A 23,353-nucleotide genomic window follows, 5' to 3' on the forward strand; every position below is an offset into this window, starting at 1 on the left:
CGAAAAGAAGATTGAATCCGTGCCAGTAGTGTGTGAGTATTCAGACGTATTTCCTGAAGAATTACCGGGTTTGCCACCTATTCGAGAGGTAGAGTTTGGTATTGAGTTAGTACCAGGGACGACTCCAATTTCAATAACTCCATACCGTATGGCACCGACCAAATTAAAAGAATTGAAAGTATAGTTGCAAGAGTTGACTGATAAATGTTTCGCATGACCGAGTTTCTCTCCTTGGGGTGCACCAGTTCTGTTTGTGAAAAAGAAACACGGAACGATGAGAATGTGTATTGATTACCGGCAACTCAATAAGGTGACTATAAAGAATAAATATTCGTTGCCACGTATTGACGATTTGTTCGATCAGTTAAAAGGGGCTTCAGTGTTTTCGAAGATAGATTTGAGATCAGGTTACTATCAGTTGCGAGTTAAAGACTCTGATGTGCCAAAAAGAGCTTTCGGAACGAGGTACGGACATTACGAGTTCCTGGTTATGCCTTTTGGACTTACTAATGCACCTACTGTTTTCATGGATTTGATGAATCGAATCTTTAGATAGTATCTGGATCGATTTGTGGTAGTATTTATAGATGACATTTTGATCTACTCTCGTGACGAAACTGAGCATGCCGAACAACTGAGACTTGTGTTACAAACTTTGCGAGATAAGCAGTTGTATGCAAAGTTTAGTAAATGTGAGTTCTGGTTACGTGAAGTTAGTTATCTGGGCCATGTTGTATCAGCATCGGGTATTCGGGTTGATCCGAATAAAATTTCAGCTATACTTGATTGGAAACCTCCGAAAAATGTTTCAGAAGTTTGAAGCTTTCTGGAGCTCACTGGTTATTATAGAGGTTCGTGAAAGGGTTCTCTATGATTGCGACCCCGATGACAAAATTACTACAAAAAGACGTTAAGTTCGAGTGGTCAGAAAAGTGTCAGAAAAGTTTTGATCAGTTGAAAGTTCTTTTGACCGAAGCTCCAGCCTTAGTTCAGCCAGAATCGGGTAAAGAGTTTGTTATTTATAGTGATGCATCCTTAAATGGTTTGGGCTGTGTTTTGATGCAGGAAGGCAAAGTTGTAGCCTATGCCTCGAGACAGTTAAAGTCGCACGAAAAGAATTATCCGACTCACGATCTGGAATTGGCCGCTATTGTATTTGCGTTGAAAATATGGCGCCACTATCTGTTTGGCAAAAAATGTCATGTTTATTCCGATCACAAAAGCCTTAAGTATTTGATGACTCAAAAAGATTTGAATTTGAGACAGCGCCGATGGTTAGAATTGCTAAAAGATTACGAGCTTGTGATTGACTATCATCCGGGAAAGGCTAATGTTGTTGCTGATGCCCTAAGTCGAAAATCATTGTTTGCGTTGCGTGCAATGAACGCACATATGGCTATGTCTGATGATGGTGCGATAGTAGCTAAGTTGAAAGCAAAACCGTTATTTGTTCAACAGATTTGTGAAGCTCAGAAAGCCGATGATGATTTAATTGCAAAACGAACTCAATGTGACTTAAATGTTGATTCAGAGTTTCTAGTTGATGCTGAGGATTGTTTGAGATTCAGAAACCGATTATGTGTTCCGAAAAATCCAGAGTTAATTCATATGATTTTGAATGAAGCCCATAATAGTCGATTTTCTGTTCATCCGGGTAGCACGAAAATGTATAACGATCTGAAACAACACTATTGGTGGCATGGTATGAAACGAGACATTTCTGACTTTGTTTCGAAATGTTTAATATGTCAGCAAGTAAAAGCCGAGCATCAGGTACCTTCTGGATTGCTTCAGCCGATCATGATACCTGAATGGAAATGGGACAGAGTTACGATGGATTTTGTATCCGGTTTACCGTTAACACCCAGCAAAAAAGATGCAATTTGGGTTGTTGTTGATAGATTGACAAAATCGGCTCACTTTGTTCCGGTTCGTACTGATTATTCACTTGATAAACTTGCTGAATTGTACATTTCTCAGATTGTGAGATTGCACGGAGTACCTATTTCTATTATTTCGGACAGAGACTCGAGATTTACATCGCGGTTTTGGAAGAAATTACAAGATGCTTTAGGTACGAAGCTACATTTTAGCACAGCTTTTCATCCGCAAACAGATGGTCAATCTGAGCAAATCATTCAGATACTTAAGGATATGTTGAGATGTTGCATTCTCGAGTTTGAAGGTACGTGGGAACGATACTTACCTTTGATTGAATTTGCTTATAATAATAGCTTTCAATCTAGTATCAAAATGGCACCTTACGAGGCTTTGTACGGTCGTAAATGTCGTACACCATTGTATTGGACCAAGCTTAGTGAAAATAAGATACACGGGGTTGATTTGATTAAAGAGACCGAGCAGAAAGTGAAAGTGATTCGGGATAGTCTGAAATCAACATCGGACCGTCAGAAATCTTATGCGGATTTGAAAAGAAAGGATATAGAATTTCAGATCGGGGACAAAGTGTTTTTGAAAGTATCACTGTGGAAGAAAATACTCAGATTCGGTCGTAAAGGCAAATTGAGTCCAAGATTCATTGGACCGTATGAGATTATAGAGCGTGTCGGACCGGTTGCTTATAGATTGATGTTACCACCTGAACTAGAAAAGATTCACAATGTATTTCATGTTTCGATGCTCCGTAGATACCGATCTGATCCTTCACATGTAATTAGTCCGACAGAGATTGAAATTAACTCTGATATGTCATATGAAGAAGAACCGATTAGCATTCTGGCTCGTGAGATCAAAGAATTACGAAATAAGAAAATTTCGTTAGTCAAAGTATTGTGGCATAAACACGGAGTGGAAGAAGCAACTTGGGAGTCAGAAGATATAATGAAATAGCGTTATCCAAACCTATTCACTGGTAAGATTTTCAGGAACGAAAATCCCTAAGGGGGGAGAGTTGTAACAACCCGGTCTTGACCCTAATCGGAATAGTGGTTTCGGGACCACAAATCTGAGTCAAAAAAATATTTTAATATTATTTTTCGTGTTTATTATATATAAATTTGATGTTGTGAAAATTTCGTAAATTAATTTTGTTGTTTGTGTGTTTAATTTAACAAAAGTATCTAACTGCATAAAATGTGAAATTTGCATATTAATGTGTAAAGTGTTTATTTGATAATGGCTTTTTAATATGAGGTCCTTAAAGGGCAATTAGTCTATTTTAAAGGATAGTGGAAGGTAATGGTCAAAAGTGACCTTAATTTATATTGTTTTGCTTGTTTATTTTTAAGGTTATTTTAGTAAAAGGTTAATAAATTATTATATGCTAAAAATTTAACTAAAAGAAAGCCATGTTCATCTTTGTGATTGCTGAAACTCAAAGAAAAGAAATAGGAAAAAAAATTAGGAACATTCGGTCACTTGGAAGCTCAAATTCAAGGTATGTTTTGTTTGGTTTTTGATAATTTTTATATTTTTGAGATCGTTGCTTCGAGTACTATCCAACCCATGCTTGAATTTTTTATTTTGATGAATAATTGTGTTTTGTGATGTTTGATAATGGATAATGAAAGATATGTTTTAGATTAATATGTTTTGTATTGGAATTTTAGTGAAATTGAGTAAATAGGGCTAAATTGTGAAATTAAATTTTTGGGGGACTAAAATGTGAAATAAATGAAATGTGTGGACTAGTATGAAGACAAGGAACATTCGGCCCTAGCTTAGTGAGGGCAAATTTTGTGTATTTTGTGTTTTGTGCAAAAAGGACTAAATTGCAAAAAGTGCAAAATGTTAGGGGAAAAATAGTAATTTTCCCATTTATGTATTTTTGGACTTAATTGAATGTTTTGATGAATAAAAATGTTAAATTTGATTATGTTTAGATCAAGAAACGAAGAAAACGGATTTGGATTGGGGAAAAACGAAAGTAATCGAATAGTCGATCGTGTCCGCTGATATCCGAGGTAAGTCTGTTAGCAATTAAAATTTATTATGTTAATATTTATTCATGTATACTAATTGTATTTGGTGTTGAGCTATAATTAAAAGTATATTGATTGAATAAATTTTGAAGTATGGATGATATTTACATATATAGCATGTTCGAATATACAAGTATAATCTTGTATAGATTTATGGGTTGAAATAAAGGTAAGAAATGTATAAGAGTATAGTTGATATTCGAATAAGCATGTATATATATATGTATATATATAATGCTAGAATATATATACATATATATATAAGTTATTGAAATTAGTTAAAGTATGAATGTTGCATAGGTATAAATTCTTGATTTTAACCAAAGGAATGTATAATATATATATGGTGCGAATATATATATGTAGGTATATATATGTATAAACTCTTGGATTTAGTTAAAGTTATGTAACCCATGATTGTATGAGAAGTTTCAAATAGATATGTATATGTGAATTGTAATTTATATGTATATGCTATATTTGAATAAGCATGCTTACATATATGTATATGTTCTTGTAATGAATTTTAAGTATGAGTGTTATATATATATGCATAAATGAAGTTCGAATATATACATATATATATAAATGTACATCTATTGTGTATTTGATGAGCTAAAATTAAAAGTATATGTATTGAAATTAGGTATCGAATTATATATTGATATACATGGTTGAATGTATATATATATGTTTAAGATTTGCATTGAATTAAAAGTATAAATTTTAAATGCTTGTATGATTCGAACATGGACTACAAATTTTCTTGGGATAGAGTTGAGATTGTGAATTATATATAAATGTTATGAACGTGTGTTGCTATTAAGAAATACACGAGAAATCATCCTTGTATCTGTGAAATTGAGATTTTCAGGCTAAGCGCCTAGCAGGCTTAATGCCGGTGAATTTTTCAGACTTTAAGTCTAGCAGGCTACGTGCCGGTGATCTGAATCAAGTTATAAACCTAGCAGGCTACGTGCCGGTGATCTGAATCAGGTTATAAACCTAGCAGGCTACGTACCGGTGATCTAAATCAGGCTATAAGTCTAGCAGGCTATGTGCCGTTGAATCTATTTTAATTAAGTGATTGTATACATTGAATATATATGTATATGATTTGGTTATTTATATTGGATTAATATATGAACATCTGTTGCTATGTTTTTGATGAGCATATAAAAGCTCGAATCTTTGTGTCTGGTGAGTATATATATCTATGCGTTCGGCATATGTGAACTAAAGTATATATATATGTGCATTCGGCACATGTGGTTGATAAGTATAATTATTTGCTATTGACATATGTATATGAAAGATCATAAACATGCATTCAATGAAATGCAATGATAAGTATATTTGGAATTTATATATGCGATTAATGATGATGTATATAACTTTATTTTTAGGTATATAATGATAATACAAATGATCGTTTATATGTATTTTGGATATGCTATAAACTTACTGAGCTATAGAAGCTTACTTTGATTGTTTTTGTTTACTTGTTTATAGATTTTAGAGACGCGTTACGAGCTCGGGGATCGTCAGCTTAGTCTATCACACTATCGACTTCTTTTGGTATTTTGTTAACAGTTTGAACTTGATCTTATGGCATGTATAGGTTTGAGTTTGATTTTGGTTAGATTTGGATTGTATAATATAATTAGTCATGTGAATATGGTTTAATTTCTATGTTTGTGATCAGTTTGGTTTTTTTAAAAAGAAATGGTTGGGTCTGTTCGGTAATGCCTCGTAACCCTAATTCGGCGACGGATATGGGTTAGGGGTGTTACACTTTTGCTTACTCTTTTTCTTTCATGTGAACATAGACTCATTCAGCTTTAATTTCATATCTCATTCAGCTTCTAATTCAATTTACACTATTTTTCGTGAATTTTCAAAGTTACAACAATACTACTGTCTAATATCTGTTCCATTGAAATTTTATTTTATTTTTTAAAAAAAATTCAATATAACCCCTTTATAATTATCTAACATTCCCTGCAAATTTTAAATCACAACCAATTTCAATATTTCAACTACTTCATTTAAATACTAATAAAGTTCAACCAATCAACCATTTCAAGCTAAAAACATGTATATTTCAATGTCTAACACAACCAACACATTCAAATTTACTTTACATACTTGATCATTCATACTAATACTTTTTACTTCAATTCCCTATACATGCCATATAAATCAAAAAGTTATTTAACAAAATCTACCGGAGTAAATCTGGATAGTGTGATCGTTGTTGTAGATCCCATCCTCCGAAATATATATATACGTCAATCTACAAGAAACAGTAAACACACACCAGTAAGCTTACAGAAAGCTTAGTAAGTTCACAGGCTCATAATAAAATCTTACCAAAATTTCACTAACAACATTAACAACCAAATAAAAATTCAACATTTCCTGCCAACCACAATCTCAAATAATAAATATATCCAATCGAGCTCAATATCAGATGTCAACTTCTATTCCGACATTTAGCTTCAATTGCACTTATAAATACTTGTCAAATTAAAGATCGTTTTATGGAATTGAGTACATCGTTTGCCCGGTGGCACAATTTGCTTGAATATTTCACATTGTTATAACTCAGTATGGTTTTCTTCACGGAAATACCATACCTAGTTTTCACAACTCAGTATGGTTTTCTTCACTGAAACACCATACCTACTTTTCATAACTCAGTATGGTTTTCTTCACCGAAACACCATACCTACTTTTCACAACTCAGTATGGTTTTCTTCACCGAAACACCATACCTACTTTTCACACTTTGCCATGGATCCACCATGGACTTATCCGTCAATCCATCACTGGTTACCGAACGTATGTACTCAATCCTCCACATCATTTAATTTGAACTAGCAATCTCATTTTATTCTCATTTTTTTACCATAATCATAATTCAACAACAATATACAGATTGATACATTATTTCATTCTCACATTAACAATTAATCATAAAATTTCAGCCGTATGAACTTACCTGGGCCGATTTGTAGAAGTTGTAAAAGTTCAAAAACTAGTTCGATACTTTCTCTTTTCCGCGTTTATCTTCGGATTCCCGATATATAATATAAAATTTTCCAGTCATTGGCATCTAATTCAATGCTAATTTACTTCACAATTTATGCCTTTCAATTTTTGAAATTACACTTTTACCTCCAAAATTTACAATTTTTACAATTTGGTCCCTACTCAATTAACCCTTCAATTGATAAAATTTTTCTCAATTAACACCTTATCCAACCATTTTAGACTACTGAACAGCCTTTGATATTCATAATTTTAGTACAAAACCCCAATTCCTAACTTTTTCACAATTAGGTCCTAAAAATCATTTTCTACTAAAATCACTTAATAAAATCATAATATAATGAAATTAAAACTTTAAATATATATTAATTCATCATAAAATTCTAAAAATTATTCATAGTAACTTACAAAATCACCCATGGAATAAAAAACTAATGAATTCAATAGTTGGACCTAGTTGTAAAAGTCACAAAACATGAAAATTTCAAAGAAAAAGCAAGAATTGAACTCACATGGTGTAAAAATATGAAAAATCAGCTTGTTTCAGACCTCCTATGGCGTTTCTTCTGATAAATTATGAAGAGATCTCTAGATTTTTCACTTTTATCTTTGTTTTATATATTTAATTTGTAAAATTTCCAATTTTGCCCTTATTTCTCCTTAATTTCTGATGATTTTTCTTGCCCAACCGTCCAGCCCATATAATTTGGGCCTAATTGCCTTTTAAATCCCTCCTTATTAGTCACTTAAGCTATTTAATCTCAATTTAACAAATTTTGCACTATTTCCAATTTAGTCCTTTTTAATTAATTGACTATCCAAACGTTATAATTTTCTAACGAAACTTTTATACTAACTCAATGACACTCCATAAATATTTATAAAAATATTTATGGTTCGGCTTATGAACTTGAGGTCTCGATACCTCGTTTTAGACCCAATTTACCTATTAAATTCTTTTTAAACCACAAAATTCAATAAATCACAAAATTCACTAATTCAAAAATTCTTCTAAATTTACACTTGACCCATAATTATTAATTTATTAAATTTTAAGACTCACTTGTCAGATTTAGTGATCTCGAATCACTGTTTCTGACACCACTAAAAATTAGGCTGTTACAGTTTCTATGAGGAATTTATTCATTTAAGATCCCAAAGGGTGATATCCAAAGGGTCTTCTTGAGGTGTGTGGTCTCTCCAAGGGGTGGATCTTGGTTCTTGAGGAGTGGTTTCCTCAAGGTGTTGGCCTTGATTCTCGAGGAGTGGCGTCCAAGGAGTTAGGGATATAACAATAACATTACACAATTGGATTGACTTCTAAGTCGTAAAGTATAAGGATCAACTTTTGACAAATTAAAGGGATTAACTTCTCAATTTTCATAAAATAGAGAGAGAAGTGCATAATTAGACCACTGAAAATTTTTACTTTATTTATGAAACCTTGAAAATTTTTCCAATTAATATCCAAAAGTCATAAAATAAAGTCTATTTTATCAATGGAAAGGAAAAAAAAAACCCAAATTCCCAAAAAAAAAGTTTAATGTCATTTGGTACCCAAGTTTAACAGTTTTTCTAATTTGGTACCTGAATTTTTTTTTCCAATGTAGTACTTGTATTTGGGAAAAGCTATACATTTTAATATCCAAAAGTAATGACAACTTTTTTTATATTTTATTTAGATTTTAGGATTGATTTGATAAAAGTTAATTACTAACATTATTAGATTTGAATTTTGTTAATAGAATAAAATTAATATTAATTTTGATTGTTTAATTTTGTATTTATTTTGTTAAATACAATACGATAGCTTTGATTATTTTCAGATTTTAAAGTTAATTTGATGGAATTTAATTAATAATAATATTAGTTAATTATGAATTTTAATAAAATTAATCCTAAAATATTAATTAAACATTAAAAATAGCAATATTGTTACCTTCAGGTACCAAAATGCGGTAAAAATACCATGGAGGTCCCTACACTAAGTGTCAGATTAAATTTTGCCCATTCTTAAAAAAATGGAAAATCAATCCTATACATTATATCAAAGAGCAATTTGATCATTTTATTAAAAATTTCATAATCTCTATAGTTAAAAATTGGTCCTTGAATGCCAACATTACCACATGGCATGTTGCATGTCACTGTTTAGTTATTCCGTCGGCCAAACCAACCAATTTTTGATGGTACAAATAAATGAAATTTTTAACAAAAAAAAAAAACTAATTTGTTATTCGATATAACGTATAAGGACTAATTTGTTAATTTTTTGAGATCCGACTCCTAATCCAGAGGCTTTCATAGTACTTTTACCACCAAAATACATAAATAGTGCCAAATACACATACCACATTAAATAAAAAAAACACAAATACCATAATAAAGAATTAGGAAAAACAAAGAATTCATAACATTAATAAGGCAACAGCTTATTGATATCAATGGTGAAAAAACAAAAGTATTGTAAAGAATTTTCTCTAAAATAATCTAAAATGCAATTCAACATTATCCAGCAACCAAAAATAGAATGCTCAAATGCCACATGATAATATAAGATGTGACCCGGAAAAAAAAAAGTGCTATCGGATGTCGTCGTATACAGCAACCGGTCCCTTTCAGTTTCATTATCGGAGTTTCTCGAGTTCATCTTCAGTGTCTGATACATGTTTCTTCAATGCGGATATTCTTCGTTCGAGTTCTTCTTTCGTTCCTCGAGCGATAGCCGGTTCATGAGGCGTGAGAAAATGTTGCGAAAAAGTTTTCAGTGCTTCAACACCAGTAACCTATATATATAAACACCATGGAAAGGTTAATAACACGATGCATGGATACATTTATTCGGATTTAACGATGGTGGATACATACGAAGTAAGTAACACGATCGTGTATCGATGAACTCACCTCTTCAGGCAGCAATGGCAGCTTAATGATGTGAAAATCGTCGTATAACATGTAAAACTGGTCAAGATACTTTTGTTGCATCCGCACTCGTGCTTTTAATAGCTTGGACTCGACCTCTTAAAACAAGAAGCCAATTGACGGTAAGGATTGTGTTTAAAGAATGGGGTGAGGGGAAAGGGAAATGATGGACATAGTAAACAAAACGAGTAAAACCGTACCGTCATTGTCGAAAATTACTTGGTTGATGATAACATTGTGGGTATCGATCTCGAATTTGGTGAGTTCCTGCACTAATCTCTCTGTTTCATAGAGAGAAAGGAACTCTGGTATGCAAACACATATAAAGGTTGTCAAGTCCTGCCAAAAGGAAAGCAGCATTATATACATACATGCATGCATATATATAAAAGTATTTGTAAGTTGAATAAGACCTCAAGAATGTACGGGAAAATAGCACTATACCTATGAAACATTCAGTTACATAAATATATTTGCAAGTTGCATAAGACCTCAAGAATGTATGGGAAAATAGCATTATACTAAATGTATGGGACCCATGAAACCTTCATTTACACAGATATATAGAAGCAAGCAAGCAAGCATGCATGCATACATAGATACATACATAGTACATACAAGTATTTGCAAGTTGCATAAGACCTCAAGAATGTATGGGAAAACAACATTATACTAAATGTATTGGACCTATGAAGCCTTCATTTACATACACACACAGACATCCATACATGCAAGCATGCATGCATGCATTCACACATATACATATGTACGTACGTATATACATGCATGCATACATACATATATCTAAAAGTATTTGTAAGTTGCATAAGACCTCAAGAATGTATGGGAAAACAGAATTATACTAAATGTATTGGACCTATGAAACCTTCATTTACAAACATACATATTTGCAAGTTGCATAAGACCTCAAGAATGTATGGGACAACAACATTATGCTAAATGTATGGGATCTATGAAACCTTAATTTACATACATACATACGTACATACGTACGTACATGCATGCATTCATTCATACATATGTAGAAGTATTTGTAAGTTGCATAAGACCTCAAGAATGGTATAACTTACAGGGTCTTCAAACTGCTCATTAACTTGTTCAATCACTTCTTTCAAGCCTTCAAGCCTCCCCACAAGTGCATCCTCCCCGAATTCATCATCAATCCCGAAAAGACGGGTTACCTGCCACGACAAGTTTCAACTTTTGTGAGCTACAAACACTAAGAAAACCAACTATGGTGTGCTGACATGCGAGCTATGAAAAGAACGAATATGGTTTTCAAGAACAAACTGAAAGAATCAATCAACCGAAACAAGATAAATTCTAAAAGGAACACGGTTTTCATCGACATCGTAGAACATAAAAATTTATATACCTGACTCAACAAGCCACCGAATTTGCTTTTCAACGACATAACTTTAACAAGTCCCTTCTCTAACGTAGCCGGAAACTGCAAAAGCCGAAGCGTATGTCCGGTGGGGGCGGTATCGAACACAATACAAGAGTAATCCATTGTTTGAACCAATCTATAAGAAAAGGGAATCATACATTCAAACAACAAAACAAGTAGAAAAAAAGAAGTCACAAATAGCATCCAAAACAAAGTTCACTAAGAAATTAAACATCATAATTGAGCTTAAAAAGTATTCAATTTGATCATGTAATGGACTTGATTAAATATCAAACAAAACGGGTAAAAGTCCCGTGAAGACCCTTTTCCATATTGGTATGGTACCCTTTCTTCATAGAAAGGGCATTTGGCCAAGATGTGATCTATCTCTTTCTTTGGTTGGAGTGGAACTTTGGTTTTCTTTAGCGAGGAACCGTTTCACTCGGCGGACAGTCGAATGATCAAAGCGAAATGCTTTAGGCATCATCTTTTGAGCATGTTCAGCTTCAAAAATTCCTGGAGTCCTACGGCATTCTCACAGAAAGAAAACATGGCTAGTATATAACTATTTTTTTATTGTAGAAAGCGATCAGTTCTTCCGATCTTGTTTGGGTTTCCTTTATCAATTCCAGAAGTGGAGGAGCCTATGTAGAAGAAGCTGTAGAAGAGCACCACCACGGTTCAGGTCGAGTCGAGTTGCATTTTGGAAAATTTGGAAAATTTTCATTTCTCCCTTGAAAAGTTTAGAAAATTTTAATTAGGTTCCCTAAAATTTTTGAAAATTTTCATTTTTCCCTTGAAATTTTTTGAAATTTTTAATTAAACTCTCTTAAAATTTTTAAAAACTCTCAATAATCTCACAGCAATTTTAATTAGACCCCAATTTAAAAAAAAACACTCATTGAACTCTTAAATTATTTGAAAATTTTACTAGCTCCAAAAACTTGGTTTTAGGATCGACCATTCACATTAGATCAAAAAGTAAAAATTTCATTCATCTTCATTAAATTACTATTTAATCTAACATACAGGAACTACCTAAAGGGAAAATACAATCTAACTCCCAAACTTTTACCAACAAGAACCATATATATATATATATATATGTATGTGCGTATTCTTACTTGAGCATCTCTGCAAAGCTCATAGCCTCATCAATACCAGGAATAGCATTAGCCAAATCTGAAAATAAACTATCCATTCCTTCACCACCGCCAACATCTTCATCTTCAGATGTAGGATCCACTTCCTATAAACATAAAATCATAAACAAATGAAACCCAGAAGACAAAATCAAATAAAAAATCAAAACAAAAGGGGAAGAGGGGTACTACCATGGCAAATAAATTGGTGAAGCCATTAACCAAAGTGGGTGTTTTAATGAACCTCTGTTGAAAAACATCGCTAAGATTATGAGCAGGATCGGTGGAAATAATCAAAACAGAGGGACGTACACCAGCCAAAAGGATGGAAATAATGGCGCTACAAGTGGTTTTACCCACACCTCCTTTGCCACCAACAAAAACCCATTTTAGGCTGTTCTGGTCTAGTATGTTTTGAACTGTGGGTACCGGTGATGATTCTTGATTTTCTGCCATTCTTTTTTCTTTTTTAACCAAAAAAGAAAATTGGCTTCTTTTTTTTGTGTTACCCAATAAAGAATTGGAAGTACCCAGAAAATCTTAACGAGAAAATCGGAGCTTTTTGGGGGGAAAAAGGCCATTTTTTTTAACAATACTACACATGCATGGAATGTTTCATATCATATATATGTATGTATACAGCTTTCACTGAGTTAAATCTTGAAGGTGATTTTCTTGTCACCTTAAGAATAAAGGTTAAATTATGTTAGTAGTCTTCATATTACGTGTAAATTATGAATTTAGTTCTTATATTTTTAAAATTATTCAATTTTAGTTTCTATATTTTTTTAAAATTTTAATCTTAACTCAAACAATAACAATCAAATTTGGTTGGTTAAATTCTGCTGTTAATCTTGTACTATACATAAAGTTGTAAATTTCATCCATATTCTCAATTTTAATCATTCGTAGTCCTTGTGCATTTCAAATTTCAAATTTTCAATCTTACCACAAACAACAGTAATTAAATCTATTAATTAGTCTTTCTATGAATAATATATTTGTCGCGTCAAATTTTTAAAATAATGAAGCTTAATGAATTAAATAATTATTATTTGATAATGACTATAACTTAAAAATTCAAAAAATACAAAAACTAAAAATAACCAAATTAAAATATAAAAACTAAATTTATAATTTAAACATAATAGAAGGACTAATAGTAGAATTTAACCAAATATAGATTCTAATACTAAAAAGGAAATAGTTTGGTCAGTTTCACGATTGTAACTACCACAAACTGTTTTGAATGTTTCAAAATAGCAACCATTAGAAGAGCTTGAGAAATTTTATTTTTTTATTATTTATGTACATGGATAAATTATACTCGTTTTCTTTTGTTTACCTAATTATGAAAAGTTACAACATAATCACTTAACTATTTGATTTTGGTTTTTTCCTTTTATTACCCTTCGATTTTAAAATTGACATAATAACAATTTTAGGCTTCAACATCTATACATTGTTTTAATTTAATTCTGTTTCTAAAAAAATTAACCTTTAACATTAACACACCGTGGTTGAACAAAAAAAAATTTCACCTAAAAAAGCTAAAAAAAACTAATTTATCAATTAAATTAGATCGAAAATATATCAAAAATAGAAACATCAAAAAATATAATATAATAATTTTATTTTTTAATTCTTTTAAAATTAACCAATAAAAATTATACAATGTTTAAATGTTAAAAGTTATCTTTTAAAACCAAGACTAAATCAACACAATGTATAAACATTAATGATTAAAATTGTTATTATACCAATTTTAAAAGCTACCATGTTGTCTTTAAATTAAATAATTGAGTGATCATTTTATAACATTTCATAATTGGTGAGATGACTAGAAATGTAATTTACCCATATATATATTGTATATTTAGCAATTGATTAAAGGGTTTGGAAAAAGTATTGTTCATGGCAGAGACCTTTGCAAACAAGGGATTGATTGGCAAATAAGGAAAGGTGATGGAATGGTAATGGTAAATGGATGCATTCAGTAAGGCTCTGACTTGGAAGTAAACGATCGAAACAACTGTGTGAAGCTGACAAACTTAATAACTAATGGGGAGGAGATTGCATAACCTGAGAAGGTGATGGGTGGAACAGATAGGAGGGTATGGGTCTTGAACAACAATGGTGAGTATTCAGTCAGATCCGGATATGAAAACTTAATTCAGAATGACACAATGGAAGATGGAGATAGGTTGCTGGGGGGAAAAATGGAAGAATGCAACGGTGAACTAGCCTTGGCCACAACAGAGTAGAAGTATTAGACGTCTCGCTTCTTATCACATCATATCAGGGATTGCTTGGAAGAAAGGGACTGCAAAAATTTGGGGTGTCCGGAACTAAAATTGCAATCTTTGCATGGGGCTGTTTAGTTCGTAACAAGAGAAGCAATGCTTGAGGCAAAGAAGAGTGGATTAACTATAGCTATTATTGCATCTGATATGAAACCTTTATGCAGGACTCTTGATCGGGACCGAGTTTAACACAGTTACCCCCAAAAAAAGAGGGTTTATTTATAGTATTATTAGCAAAATTTTTACATTAAAAAGTGTTAGTAAAGAGAATTATAAGTAAAGCAAGTAGCAATAATGGAGGAAATACATATGAATAATGAAGGAACTAATGTAGCATTCAACAGCTTAGCCACACCAAAGTAACCAGACAATGTTATTGTTCCATCGGCAATAACTCGAGCTAGCGTACCAGCTTCCGTCGATAAAAGACCTCCGTTATAAGTTCCACGAGAAAGCCTCGACGACATGACACGAGACAAGAGCGATAAGTTCACACCTGATCATCAAAGAGAACCCAAGAATTACATCTGGGAAAACATAAGGTATGGTGAAGCAAAAAATTGTACCTTCGAGCACTTCGGCGGATACAAAAGTGATCAGTGCTGAGCCGACATATTGAGGTACGGAATATGGGATTCCGATATGGAAGCTTAGGAGTATACCGATCAACACCATGATTTCAGATGCTAGAAGAACTTGCCTGGAATTTAAGTTAAAAGTAAAATATGTGTAAATTTATCGGATTACAGTTGGACCTTAACCAAGCCGTGCCCAGATACTACCAAGCTCGAACTCAACTCGAAATTCGGACCTTGGTACTCGACTTGAGCTTAATCGAATATTTGATTTTAAGCTCGTTTATCAATTTTTGTACTCGAACTCAAGCTTGGTTCAATAATTAAGACATAATTTAATAATATAAAAATATGAAAAGTTTGATAAGGCTCGTGAGCCATTTGAGTTAAGTATTACTAAGCTCGAAGTCGGCTAGACCGATAGCTCGAGCTTAGCTCAATAATTACCCAATCAAGTTCGAATTTTTTTCGAGTCAAACTTGAGTAACTTGCGAGCACCAGTTTCTCATTTATACCCTCATTTATACCCCTAGCTGGACCTTAAACCGGGAATCACCATACCTTTCTTCGAACATGTTGCTGATGTAAGTACCGACGATGATGTTTACGGGAAGTACGGTTAACCCGAGACATGCAAGAAAGATGGCTACACTGTTGGTTGACCATATGAAGTAATATGCCGTGATGACACTTGCTTCAGCGAGTAATATCTCCATTGCGTATTTAAGCATAAAATAAACCAATAGTTGTACCTGTAGAATGATAAGCGCTGAGTTAGTTCAGAGGATAGATGTTTCATGTGAGCTAAAATTTTGTTATACCTTCACTGATGGTGTGAGTAACCTATATGCTGATAGGATAGAAGTGACGGGTTTACGAGTTTTCTCACAAGATTCTTCCTCACCATCATCGTATTCTTGGTCTCCATTTTCACCTTGTTTCGGTTCCGTGTTTAAAAGCAGTGGCTGCGTGATACCGTTCTCTACTGCATAGTTCACCACCGTCCCTGAAACAGGCAAAGTTTGTTCCGTGAATAAACTATTGAACAAATACGTACAATGAACTAAAATGAGAAGTGTTCGATCGTGTTGACCAACCAGCACGAACTTCTTGCGGTATTATGTCTTGCTTGATCTCTTGAGGAGGTTCTCGAAACGAAATCGACAACCACAATAAGTAGATGAGCCATGAAATAGCCATAATCCAACCGGGTAAAGTTTCCTGATTAAACGTGAGCTTGTAAATCTTAAAATCGGTTTGAAATAAGCAAGCTAGTGCCGGACCGCATGCTATTCCGAGGGCACTTGCACTAACGAAGCCCGCAGATGCCCGCATCCGGAGTTTATGTGGCACACAGTCGCTGATATAACGCCTATTTACAGCTCGAGCAGAACCTAACCTGTGAATATACATTGGCAAGAACTCGTTCATAAATATAGTAATAGTACTGAAACAAATTGTTTAAATGAACAAACTTACCCACAAAATAATCGACCAACAAGAAGAACTACTATCGAGTTAAGATCATAAGCCAGAGCATACAAGGTGTTCCCAATAAGAAGCACGATGCTACTAAATACAAGTGGTCTCAAATATGATCGGTTTGACCAGGCACTAAAATAAACCGAAGAGAACACTTGTGCAACAGCCATTGAACCAATCACAACACCACAAACGGTTGCTGCAGCTCCGAGGCTGAGGGAGTAGTCATCAGCCGTTGGCACAATAATATATGTGTTGACCATGTATAAAAATGTGTTAACCAAATTCAATAGCAACGACATGAAATGATATCTCTGTTCCACAACATCATCTTCAGATGAATTCCGTAAATCATCTTGCATTATAAACGCATGTTTCCCCAAAAACTCGAGAAAATTCGTTGAATTCGATAATTTGTTTACCGCTGCTTTTATAGAATGAACTATGGGGTCCTGCAAGTTTTAAAACCTTTGGTTTTTTACTCGGGAATTTGATGTCCACAAACAAACATTGGATAAATAGTGAAAAGATCCAAGAAAAAAACCGGATGAGATAAAGCAGGTTGATCATATATCGATACGTAGTTCCCTTGATGATCTTGCAAGTCTGCAAGATTACGAGATATGGCTCCAACGACAGCCCCGATACCCTGCACCAATTGCTTTCATTCACATGAAAAAGACTATAGGAACAAGGAGAACATCGATTTGAAAAATGGGGATATTATTACCACATGCCGGAAAACTTGTCGGAGCTGGGAATACGGATGATTAGCTCGTGTTTTGACATAGTAATTAGTGAATCGATAGCCGAACCGTTTATCGAATTTCTTCAAAATCTTTCTCAATCCAATTGCATTCATCTCAACAAAAAAGAGAAGCCTTAAAAGATCATGTCCTACACCTCTATATGCTTCTTGTAACTCACAAATTTTAGAACCTCCATTAGAGAGCTGTAAAATTACATCATGTTGTTGCCTAAGATCACATAATCTGTTTGCTAGTTGTCCTTGTTGTTCCAGCAGAAACAATACAATCTTTTCAATCTAAAAGAAAAGAAAAACAGTAAACAAGGCTTGTTTTTGCAATTACTTGTTATTGTAAAATGAAAAAGGGTTAAATCGCTATTTGGGACCTGGGACCTGAACTTAGACAGCAAACCCCACACTGGGGTTGAGCTTTTTTAATCCAAGTTAATCGCTAAACTTAGGATTATTCCCACATTAGGACCTTAACTAATAAAATTTTCTTGGATTGGGGCTTCAAACTTTTTTTTCTCAATATTAGTCCCTGACTTAGGAATGGTTCCCAATTGAGACTTAAACTTGGCCATTATTTCTCCATTAGACTTTAACTTTAAGGTTTTCAAAAAAATATCAAGGATTTAAGTTAGTCCCTAAACTTCGGAATCATTCACATATTGGGACCTGAATTTGATAATGATTCCCACATTTGCTGAAGTTTAGGGAATTTTAAGATTTTCAAGAAAATATCAGGATTTTTTTGTTAGTCTCTAGACTTGAGAATGATTCCTACTTGAACTTGATAATTATTCTCACATTAGAGCTAAATTTTAGGATTTTTGAAAATTCAAGTCCCAATATGGAACAATTACCAAGAAAAAGGTTCCAGTTTAAAGACTAATTTGAGAAAAAAAATAGTTCAGGTCCCTAATGTGATATTAGTTATCAAATTCAGCCCAAAAAGTGATTTAACCCAATGAAAATTTTCAATCCAATTTGTTTAAAAAAGCTTACTTGACTATCTAACATTCTTGAGAAATCCTTAAGAACATAATGGTGATCTTGTGCTCCAATCTCAAGTTGCTGAGCATACCTATTAACTTTCTTCTTCAATAATTTGTAGTTTATGTAATACCTGCAAAAATAAACACATTTTAAGCATATACTTCAAGAACTATATATATACATATATATGTATATACATACCCTTGCCATTCTTGAATTTGTGACTCTTTCAACTTCTTCCCAAAAGCCACCATCTTTCAATCAAAATTCAGTTCATTCCTATAAAGAAAAAAAACAAGCAGAAAACACAATAAATGAAGGAAATATTTGAACTTTAACTTTAAAAAGAAAAAGTTTATATATCAACAAATTTGGAATCTTTAAAACTGTAGAAAAATACACAAACCAAATGAAGAAAATCCCAGAAACATAAAGTGAAAAAGAAACAATCTTTTCTGTTCATTTGCGTTCGATATAAGCGTAGAAGACAGGAGAAATACTTGAGCAAAGAATTTTCAAGTACTAGGAAAATAAAAAAATTGATATTAAAGGGAATCAGAATATTTTATTGTGAACCGAAAGAAAAAAGGGCAAGAAAAGAGGGGGGAATTTGGAAGAAAATCAAAAAGAATGGCCGATTGAACAAAATCTAGAAGAAAGTAGTGATTGTGAAAATTGCGCGAAATTTATAATAAAAAAAATGGTATTTTTGGGGTGGCAAAAAATCGATTTACGATGTAATGGAAAATAAAACACGTGACATGCAAAATTGTTTTACACGTGTATAAATTAATGCACCGCAAATTTACAACACTTGGTATCTATACCATATATTAAAAATGAAATTTTTTTATCTATTTTTAATATTAAGAACTAATTTTTATGTTAAAATGAGATACCTGATTATGTTGTTAGTCATGTTAATTGTATAGTAAAAATGGATCAAACTTTTAATAGAAAATATCGATTTGGTCTTTGATCTAACATATAATAATTAATTTGTCTATTTTTAAATTAAAGAGGGAAATACAATTTAACTCATAGTGTAGAGACTTTCACGGTACTTTTACCATATTCGAGTTTGTGTAACCTGATGATGTTTGCAGTTGATCGAATCAATCGATTAGACCGATTGAACTGAGAATTGGTTGGGGATATCGGTCCAAAAAATAACTTTGAACCAATTAGATCGAGAATCAGTACAAACCAGTTGAATTAATTTTTTAATATATTTTTAATTCTAAAATTTTGAAATGGCCAAAATAAAAAATTAATTCTAAAAGGGCTTAGATTATATAATTAATTTTTAAAAGAGACCAAAATGATAAAAAAAATTATTTGAATAATAAAAGGACTTAAACTGAAAAATTAATACTTGAGATGGACTACTAATGATATTTTCCCATTGGATCCATCTCTGAGTGAGAAGTATTAAAAACTGAAAGAAATAAATATTATTTTAAGATGTTTTTGTCATTTTATATTTTGATAATTTTAGAAATATATTCATATAACAAGAATCATTCGACTTTATCATTTCATCAAAATTTTATTTTTTAGATCAATTTCTATAAATTTACTGCATAATTGTTTTCACTTATTATTTCATAATTTAGTATTCATTACATGAGAACTAAAATAAGAAATAGTTCCATTGAGATTTAAGAGGACAATAAAATTAAGTTATCAATGCAATAGGTGTATATGTATTTAAAGTTTGATTTGTGTATCTTAAATATTTTCCATGTCATACGCATTGTCGCCCTTAAAAATAGTAGATTTACCCTTTAACCTCTTCGAAATTTATAAAATTATAAGTTAGTATAATAATAAAATTACACTTTCACCCCAAAAAAGCTCTTTTAAGACAATTTTTTTAGTTCTTATTATAGGTTCTAATTATATCTGTTTTTTTTTTTTTACAGAATGTCTAGAATTACCTATAACCCTTCTCCAACTTATAAATAAGAGGATAATGCGCTTCAACACACTCAAACTCATGCCCTCATACATTGACAAAATATCCATACTAATCGAGCTAAGACTCAATCGACAAGTTATTTAGTGAAATTAATCTTTTAAATATTATTAAAGTTGAAATTTAATATATATATATATATAATATACATTAATGGGCTAAGAAAAAGTAGGCTCAAACTAGGCCTTATTTAAATTGGGCTTGGACAGCTACTCAAATCCAGTCCATAACTCTTACATAACTAGAAATTCCATTTGTAATAAACAAGGTTAACATAGTATAAAATCTATTAAAATCCAAAAATAAAATCTTAATAATTCTAATATAATGTTTTATATGCTAAAATATACATAATAAAACAAGATAATAATTAATTTTTTAATATTTAAAGATCATTCAAAATAGAATATGCTAATAAAATGATAAAAGAAAAGTTGAGACTGCACATAATAAAATTTAAATATTAATGGGTCAAGTTTCATTTTAATTATTTTTAAAAAAAGTGAATTTTAATTTATTATGGTTATTGTGTAAACAAGTAATAAGCTACTATATATATATATATATATAACATAGTCATTATCTGCAAATATGCATGTCCCATTTGTCATCCTTAATAACAACAACTACTTAACAAGACTTTACAATTATATATCTCAGGATCAACGATTTTATATTAAGAATTAGATTATATTTTATCTTATTTATTTAAAAGATGAATAAATTAATCACTGTACGTTAGTTCAAAAAATAAATTAGTCCCTTTTATTAAAAAATTTATATACTTTTACTATTAAAAACTGACAGAAGCCTACCATATATACCTCATGCTGACATATAAAAATTAATTTTTTAACAGTAAAAAATAAATGAAATTTTTAATAAAAGAACTAGTTTATTCTTTAAACTAACATGTAAGGGTTAATTTATTAATTTTTTGAGTAAAAAATAAAAAACAATCTGAAATACAATAGCTTCCATGTACTTTTACTACGCTTATATGTAGGTTGAAAAGTAGGTCAAATTCACTTACAATATCTCTTGGAGTGTTGATAGAATTACAGTAGCAGCTGAACCAAAATGACACAAGATGAAAGTTGGCAAAGAAGAAGAAAGGGTTTTTGATAGAGTTGTGATTTGTGAAGAAAGTTGCTAGCAATCTCCGTATATATATAAAAAAATGTTTTTATATATATAATATGTAGTTGCAGTGGTAGGGGAGAGGGAGGTGACTGCAACAGCTTCATATGTTATTATTACCACTCACGAGACAGAACACGTGTCTTTTGCTAACTGCATGGCTCCTAAAATATTGAAACGTCACCATCAATCAACTTTTTTTAGTGCATTGATAAGTTGGGGACTAAAATGAAATCTGTAGAATATCTTTTTACTTTAACATCAGCTACTGTGGAATTGGGTTTTTGTTTGTCTGTAAGTTTAAAAGTTAAATCTAGGAAAGGTGGGTAATTAACCGTATATTCCATGGGATAAACTTCATATATATTTATATATATTATTGTACCTACCATAAGCAAAGGCCTCTCTACCAGTACTAAAGTTATATTGGGTGTGTACTAAGCCCTAAATTTGTTTGATATTGTTGTTATGAAAATTTAGACAACGTGGGTCGAAATCTATTTAAGCATATAATATTTTTAATTTTTAATTTTAGTTTTTTCTAATTATATTTTAGTGTATACATGAGATTTATTGAGGTAAGAACGCTATCAAATTTATTGAGAACAGTTATGGGAGGGTCTCATCATGATAAAATACCGTGATGTGTTCATAAAGTTAAACTCTAAGATGATGAGAAAAAAGATAGATTATCTGAGACTTCAATTTTTGTACATCATTGATGTAATGGGTCGTTTAGGGTTATTGACAATACTTTTTTGGTTGACCGGTATTTATCATTTAGTTGGCTTGATGACGGTGGTGTTAGGATGAAATTATCATTAATTGATTAAGGTGGCACCTCTCTTATTTGTTTTCGAATCCTTTCAAAAGTGGCAGTTATTGTCAATTTATCTTTCTCATCTATTGGGCATTTTTCTTTTGTAGACATGGGCATTTGTGCAACTGCTTGTAGAGTTTTATTCATGGTTTGTATTATTTGTCCAGTTTATGCATTATTATTATTTATGGTCGGTATTAATGACAATATATTTTTTTATTAAGGGGTTATTGGGGCAATGTATCAAACAAAAAATAAATAATATATAGGGTTAATTTCACTAAATGTCCCCTAAATTATGATCTAGATTTTAAATTGATCAATAAATTTCAAAACGTTCTAATTGAATATCAAAGTATCTTAGTTATATCAGCTTAGCCATCACTTTGAGTGTTAAATAGAAACTCAAATCTGACATGGAAAATATTTAAAGCACATTAACCCATGATTACCTATTACATAGGTAATTTAGATTTGATGTGTTAAAAAAGAAGAAGAAGAAGAAGAAGAAGAAATAATACTCCTAACTTGTAATGGAATTGCTTGTTCTTTTAACAAGTCAAATCTAAGTCATCTAGGTAATAGGAAAAATCCATGAGTTTTAAATATGTTCCATTAGGTCAAACCTAAGTTGACATTAACACCGAAATTAATGGCTAAGTTCACAAAAGGACTTAATTAAAATAATACTGATACTTTGATAATTCAATTAGAGTGTTTCAACAATTAAGAACCTATTTAAAATACAGCCATTGTTTGGGGACGTCTAGTGGAATTAGCCCAAAGATGTACTGTATGTTCCCACTTATAAGTTGACAAGGACGGCCACAAACATGCA

General features: G+C 31.9%; 2 protein-coding genes across 4 annotated transcripts; both read right to left on the bottom strand.

Moving 5' to 3' along the window:
- Positions 1-9,415: 9,415 nt before the first annotated feature.
- Positions 9,416-13,049, bottom strand: LOC107945635 (ATPase GET3A). Its single transcript, XM_016879712.2, has 7 exons — positions 12,663-13,049; positions 12,453-12,577; positions 11,314-11,464; positions 11,009-11,119; positions 10,118-10,256; positions 9,900-10,015; positions 9,416-9,781 (listed from the first exon to the last, which is right to left on the bottom strand). Exons 1-7 carry the CDS (start codon positions 12,924-12,926, stop codon positions 9,623-9,625), a joined length of 1,065 nt encoding a protein of 354 aa, XP_016735201.2. The 5' UTR covers positions 12,927-13,049; the 3' UTR covers positions 9,416-9,622.
- A 1,908-nt stretch (positions 13,050-14,957) lies between these two features.
- Positions 14,958-21,777, bottom strand: LOC107945636 (SPX domain-containing membrane protein At4g22990). Of its 3 annotated transcripts, none has more exons than XM_016879714.2 (11): positions 21,589-21,777; positions 18,779-18,856; positions 18,587-18,707; positions 17,561-17,875; positions 17,375-17,479; positions 16,828-17,282; positions 16,446-16,747; positions 16,170-16,354; positions 15,910-16,100; positions 15,340-15,473; positions 14,958-15,269 (listed from the first exon to the last, which is right to left on the bottom strand). In XM_016879714.2, the coding sequence occupies exons 2-11, from the start codon at positions 18,829-18,831 to the stop codon at positions 15,031-15,033; spliced, it is 2,100 nt and encodes a 699-aa protein (XP_016735203.1). In that variant the 5' UTR covers positions 18,832-18,856; positions 21,589-21,777; the 3' UTR covers positions 14,958-15,030. The 3 variants fall into 3 exon arrangements, with proteins under 3 accessions (XP_016735203.1, XP_016735202.1, XP_016735204.1); XM_016879713.2 differs by lacking the exon at positions 21,589-21,777 and adding an exon at positions 18,984-19,233; XM_016879715.2 differs by lacking the exon at positions 21,589-21,777 and adding an exon at positions 18,978-19,225.
- Between the last annotated feature and the right edge of the window lie 1,576 nt (positions 21,778-23,353).

Source organism: Gossypium hirsutum, chromosome D12 (assembly GCF_007990345.1).
Source record: "Gossypium hirsutum isolate 1008001.06 chromosome D12, Gossypium_hirsutum_v2.1, whole genome shotgun sequence".
Lineage (NCBI taxonomy): Eukaryota > Viridiplantae > Streptophyta > Magnoliopsida > Malvales > Malvaceae > Gossypium > Gossypium hirsutum.

Excerpts from the sequence above, each read along its gene's own strand:
- LOC107945635 (XM_016879712.2), bottom strand. The coding sequence starts at position 12,926 with ATGGCAGAAAATCAAGAATCATCACCGGTACCCACAGTTCAAAACATA. Across the intron at positions 12,578-12,662 it reads TCACCAATTTATTTGCCATG|GAAGTGGATCCTACATCTGA; the intron begins GTAGTACCCCTC and ends TTATGTTTATAG. Across the intron at positions 11,465-12,452 it reads AGCTTTGCAGAGATGCTCAA|ATTGGTTCAAACAATGGATT; the intron begins GTAAGAATACGC and ends CTTTTCTTATAG.
- LOC107945636 (XM_016879714.2), bottom strand. The coding sequence starts at position 18,831 with ATGGTGGCTTTTGGGAAGAAGTTGAAAGAGTCACAAATTCAAGAATGG. Across the intron at positions 15,474-15,909 it reads AGCAACATGTTCGAAGAAAG|GCAAGTTCTTCTAGCATCTG; the intron begins GTATGGTGATTC and ends CTTAAATTCCAG. Across the intron at positions 15,270-15,339 it reads ATCCGCCGAAGTGCTCGAAG|GTGTGAACTTATCGCTCTTG; the intron begins GTACAATTTTTT and ends TTTGATGATCAG.